Raw genomic sequence first — 5,815 nt, forward strand, 5'->3', positions numbered from 1 at the left:
GAACGACGCGGGGCAAAAACGCAGCGATAATGGACAGCAAGGCGACACAGGCTCGCCTCGATGCAATCGAGTATGCAAAACGGACAGTTTTCTGTTACGGGTTACGCGACTCCCGGCCACCGTTTGGCGATCGGAAAGGCCGTTAATCAGCCAATTGCAATCATCGCGCGGCACAGGTACAATGCCGTTGATTGGTCGATCGACCAGCAGCCGTCTGTTCGCGTGTCGCCCCTGTACACGCGACAGCCAGTATCCGCTTTTAAATAGAGGCTAAGCCTCCCGGCTGAATATCATCGATACGCGACGGGGGCACCGTCAACTCGTTCGCCGAGAAACAGTTCACTCTCTACTTACTTGCATACGTGGGCAAAGTAGAAAACGCGTTGACTACGACACACGTAACGTCGATGCATACTGTACGTGGTGCAAGAAAGAGAGAGAGAGTACGATTCCTGTGATACGACTGCAATTAAATAAGTCGCTGTAAAATGGCAATCAGCAGCTGGAAAAGAGGCTGAGGTGCAGATGCAAAGGACCTTCGTTTCCTTTTATCGAAGCACGGAACAAATAAACGTGGTATTTGAAAATTGGATGTATTACGGCGCTCGTAACAGTCTGTCCATATATAGGTCAGTGTAATTTCCATAATTTTCTTATCGTCGTCTTAAAATTCTTACGCGATACTTTTTACCACATTTATAACAGATTTCAAAAAATGGAATCGTCCGCTTGTTGCGGTCACCGCGCATCGTCATCGACTGTAAACGGTCATAAAATGTTGAGCGTTGAATTGTTTCAGAAGCACGAAATATTAGGATGGAAATGTATCGATCGAATACACGGAGGTGTGCAAGTGGCGTAGGTGTAAAAATAGCGTAGTAGACAATCGTCACGGTCAGTTGACCGCGTGTCCATCCAAACGGACATCCTGCGGCGAAGGGTGATGGCTCCTACATACAGAGGCTACGCTCGAACAGCGGCATTTGCTACGATCGTATCGAGGCCACGAGATTCTCTTTTCTGGCCGCTCGTGACCCGGAGAACTCTCGTGGAAGAGGAGAATTCCGCGCGGTAATTACGTTGACGCGTGACATTTGTTACACCAGCGTCGCCATTGACATGATTCGCGTCTTGAAAACAGGTGCACGGTGGGCATAAAACCGATGGAACACGAGAATTTGCGAGCAGATCGAACACTGTGTACCATAATACCGTACAACAAAATTCTCCACGCGAAGAGGATCCAGTTTTTGTCGGACGCTCCGGTACATGACGCCTCGATGAAGCAATATCTCGCGACTGCCTGGAATAATGTCCCGTGATGACGGTTTTATCGGTCACGGAATGCGGCTGTGAACGTGGTATCGGCTCCAGGTAACAACAAATAGTCCTGCTACACGGAGATATCAATAAATGCTGGCGTTTCTATTCGTCGAAATAGGATTGTCGCTTGACTAGCTGGCCGCTTGGATGATGCATGGTTGCGATGGAACGCGGTATAAATTTCCCTTCCGCGTCGCTCGTAAATATACCGCGCGTGAATTACCGTTTCGTAGGGTTCGTTCAAAAGAAGCTGTCTATGTAGTGGAAGAAAGGGAAGAAAAGAAGACAAGAAAGAAAAAGGAAGAGAGAAAGGTAAAAGGAGAAGAAAGGAGGAATGGTGGCGAGGATGAAATCAGCGCGATGAACGTCGGTGAATCGGAAGAAAAGGGGACGAAAGTGGCGGCGATTACCGAAGCATGCGCTCCGGCTGACGACGATAAAGGAGCGTAAACGCGACGTTCAGCCCGTGGCACCGGCGCGTTCCTCTTGTCTAAGCGCGACGTTGATAAATAATCATTGGTGTATAGACGCGAGCATCTACATGCAGGTGTGCAGGTCCGGGGCGAATGCGCGGCGACGCGACGCGACGCGCGACACCTGGTGCTGATTAACGAATCGGGGAATCGGTTCTGGTCAGGTAGAAGGCTAAATGGTCGGCTAAATTGCCGCGTTATTCTTGTAAACCGCGGCGTTCCCGACTATCCAATTACTGGACGAGGTGGCAAGATGTCTCGAGCTGGATACACGCGTTCCAGCCACGGACTCGGAATCGCGGCTTTTTTAACGCTGCCGACACCATTAAGGGCGGCTAATGAGCTCGGGGAAAAAAATTAATCGGCAAATTTGGCGTGGCACCGAGCCGGCTGCAAACTGCCTTCGTTACCATCCGGATCACCGAATTTAACAACTAACGTGTACCGCGACGAGGCCTTAAAGATCGCTCCGCTTGCGCCTCTCTCTCTCTCTCTCTCTCTCTCTTTTCAGAAGAGGACCTCGTTGTTATTAATCGATCGCAAAAGTGAGTGCCCGTCGGAGACGCGAACTGGGTGAGAAGTTCGAAAATCGATCGATTAGTGAAAATTACCTGGAGCTGGGTACTTATGTCCGATGCTCAAAGGCGTGAAACGGTCGTTTGTATTCAGTGAAATGCTCGTATTTCGAATTACCTACTTGCAATATCGAAACTGATAGCGTTGTTGACATAGTTAGATCTCGGATTAACATTTGACGTTATATTTTACCTCTTCCTGCGTCGTTGATAAATTTGTAATAAGAAAGCTTGAGATCAATAGTTAGAAAGCGCGACCGCTAATCGACGAAAAGGAAGTGCAATGATTAAGTAACATGACATTAGAACAAAACGAATCTAAAACGGAATTCTTACACTTTGAGATAAAGCGCAATCGAGTCAGATACGAGATACGCTCGACTATTTTAAATTATTATCATTCCCGTTATATTGTAGCCATAATGTATGCTAGAATCAACTTTTCAATTAATTAATCGACACGTCATTCCTGGTGGAATCTAACGTAAAACGATGAAACGTCCAAAGATATGCTTCAAATGGAAGCAAAGAATCTTCAGAAAAGAGACACCTATCGAGAGATACTAAGAGAGGAATTATCCAAAGAACAGCGAGACTCCGGACTGTTTAACGTTAGCGAAGGCGTACTACGCTTATAGAGGTTCGTTTGACAGGCTGCTATCTTTTCGATTTCATTTCTCTTTCCTTATTATTTCAGCCGTGTAATTCGATTTAACAGCGGTGTACTTCGAAAATCCTTGTATCCTCGCGTCAAACAGCTCCACTTTCCCGGTCATCCTGTAGACGAGATAAGCTCGTGTTAAACTAATCTTCGTGCTCGTCCAGCCACAAACCACCACGGAACAAGTTCTCTTTTTCTACAAAATTTATATATGTGCCATTTTCTGGCAAGTGTGACAATTCTTTCGTATGACGTTAGTGGCGAATGCGATCGTTTTCGAGCGAGAAGCGTGGCGTCTCCTGACAAAATCGAAACGCGGATACCAGAATAAACAGCATCGTCAATTAATTCCTGGATCGCTTCCGAGACGCAAATCGATTCAGGGTCACGATGATTTTGGCATAACTTCTTCAAATTTTCTCGTGATATTAAAATCCTAGTTCAAGAACACTAATAGAGCGATTGTCAAAATTCCACGTGAAGATCAAATGAAAATTACTAGTTTTGAGACTGGAGGTTCCTTCAGAAGTGACCCGAGGGTCAGTGCGTTAAAGATTCGTTCGGGTAAACGAAAGAAACAATTGGAAAATGGGGAAACAGGCGCCGAAAATGTCAGCCAGAGTGGTCAATGCCATTAGAAATCTACGAGAGGCTCACGGTTCCACGTCGAAGGAGATCATGAATTACATCATGTCACAGTGCAACGTCCCCGAGACGACCGTGCAGAGACAGGTATTTTTGAAAAATATACGTTTCTTTAGATGCCATACTTTGCTAACTCGTTGGTCATCATGCTGGTCACCGACGACTAGCATTACTAATATCTTTGGAAGGATTAAAATAAGAGTAATATCATCGAGTAAAAATACCATTTATTTCCTATTACTGTGATAAATGTAAATCAAACAACATTGATAATGATATGACTGCAGGTGTTTATGCAAATTGGTATTTTTATGAATGTTAAAGGTCATATCTATGGTAATGAGTACTTCCGTATCTTTCCGCATATCATGCACATGCACTTTGCTCATGTTTACTCAATTCGATTCTCCGCAGACCAATAATAATGAAAATTTTATCATAATCCATACGGTAATCTCCCTTGACAGGCAATGTCTCCAGCAATCTGAAACTACTAAACAAAACCAGACTCTATCACCTTATTGTAAATGATGTATATGTTGCTAACAAGATGGAATCATTTGCCAGATGCAAGCAGCGTTAAAACGTGGGTTGGATTGCGGTATCCTGAAGAAGACGCAGGGCCACTACTTCTTGAACACGGAAGTCGAGCCGCAGCTCACGTCGAACCTGACGCCAACCGAAAGGTACGGAAGGCGAAGAAGCAGACGACGACGAAGCAGCAGACGACGTAGTAGACGCCGAGGACGTCGACGTAGCAGAGGCAGACGTAGAAGTCGTCGTAGTCGTCGTCGCTCAAGACGAAGAAGACGTGGCGCCACTATGAGAGCCAGGCGAATTGGTTGCACCAGATGCAGGTGTACCAAGAGAACCAGGAACGTGGACGTTCTGAGGAACAATCCAGTGGAGCCACAAGAGCCAGATAACGTGTGCATGTGCGAGAAGGAGAGCAACGAGGAGAACCGAAGCAGGCAGAGCAGAAGTCGTGATCATAGTCTGACTCGTAGTCGATCATCGGCAAACAGCGATCGAGATGGCGCCATAACCGATCGACGACCGATCCATGATCAAGATTAATCGATCAGAAAAGTCGGTTCATACACTACGTGCGTGTGTGCATCGTTAACGGTGACAATCTCTCGGCGCGTTGTCAGACAACGCTCGGCTTGTCGATCGACATCCCCGTGATGATCGACGCCGAATGGAACCGCTCGCGTCTCGGAGCGTCACCTGTCGTTCATCACCTCTGTCTAAATTGTGTAGCTCACTGATCGTATTACTAGATCTATTGCTCGTGTCAATCATTCTATCAAGTAATAAGTGTACTTTGATTCAGTTTCGTCGTGTAACGTTCGAACGAATAAATGGACACTATGTATCAATAGATGTAGTTTTATTGCTCTATCTTTAGACAATGAAAACTTCGTTTATCCGAACTTGATAGGGATGAACAATAAGTACATGACAATTGGATAATAAAAGATTATACAACGCAAGTTTACGTTCAGATACGAGGATTGTATACTGATAACATCTTTGTTAATCTTTTACAGCTTTGTTAGTGAAAATACCACAAAATCCTTCCTGGATCCTCTGAGTATTCTTACGTCGAAATCATTAAAGCTTCAAACTTATACACTTGTTTCCCATCCAAGGGAAACACTAGCTAATCACTAGCTAAAGTTTCATTTGAATAAAATTCCGATAAATACGGTTCTCCTAAATAGAATTCCATTTTAACTCGAATATACGGCTGTTCTGAATTTTAATTCGCAAGAATCGCAAACGAATCGCATCGTCGACGGTTTCTCTCCTCGACTCTTCAACATACAACTTTTCACGACGTCTGGCGAACCCCGGCTGGGGTTCCAGGCGAGAACGGAGGTCGGGGCCTTGGCCGAGGTAGCCTGAATAAAACCAACGGCCATAACTCTTCCAGCGGTGGGGTCAAGGTGGGTTAGAAAGGATCGAGAAGTGATTAGTGGTATTTACCGGTCCCCACTGAGAGAGAGCCTGCCGATTCCTGGTACCGCTCGGACGTCCCGCGGGGACTCGCGTACGCGTCACAATACCGCGATCTAACTGCTCCCTATTCTCCAGCAGGACTCTCTCGGAGGTCGACGTGACACTACCGGTCA

At 46.0% G+C, this 5,815-nt stretch overlaps 1 protein-coding gene across 2 annotated transcripts; it reads left to right on the forward strand.

Annotated features, from left to right (window-relative positions):
* Positions 1-375: 375 nt before the first annotated feature.
* LOC117153486 (uncharacterized) lies at positions 376-5,137 on the forward strand. 2 transcript variants are annotated; one of them, XM_076618433.1, is made up of 4 exons: positions 376-629; positions 800-1,071; positions 1,142-3,764; positions 4,245-5,137. In XM_076618433.1, exons 3-4 carry the CDS (start codon positions 3,621-3,623, stop codon positions 4,752-4,754), a joined length of 654 nt encoding a protein of 217 aa, XP_076474548.1. In that variant the 5' UTR covers positions 376-629; positions 800-1,071; positions 1,142-3,620; the 3' UTR covers positions 4,755-5,137. The 2 variants fall into 2 exon arrangements, with proteins under 2 accessions (XP_076474548.1, XP_033183474.1); XM_033327583.2 differs by having other exon boundaries at positions 800-3,764.
* The last annotated feature ends 678 nt before the right edge of the window (positions 5,138-5,815 follow it).

This window comes from Bombus vancouverensis, chromosome 1 (assembly GCF_051014615.1).
Source record: "Bombus vancouverensis nearcticus chromosome 1, iyBomVanc1_principal, whole genome shotgun sequence".
NCBI classification, from domain to species: Eukaryota; Metazoa; Arthropoda; class Insecta; order Hymenoptera; family Apidae; genus Bombus; species Bombus vancouverensis.

What these genes read in the sequence shown, in the direction of transcription:
- LOC117153486 (XM_033327583.2), top strand. Translation starts at nt 3,621, where the DNA reads ATGGGGAAACAGGCGCCGAAAATGTCAGCCAGAGTGGTCAATGCCATT. An exon ending in AGACGACCGTGCAGAGACAG is followed by an intron (nt 3,765 to 4,244) that starts GTATTTTTGAAA and finishes ATCATTTGCCAG; the next exon opens with ATGCAAGCAGCGTTAAAACG.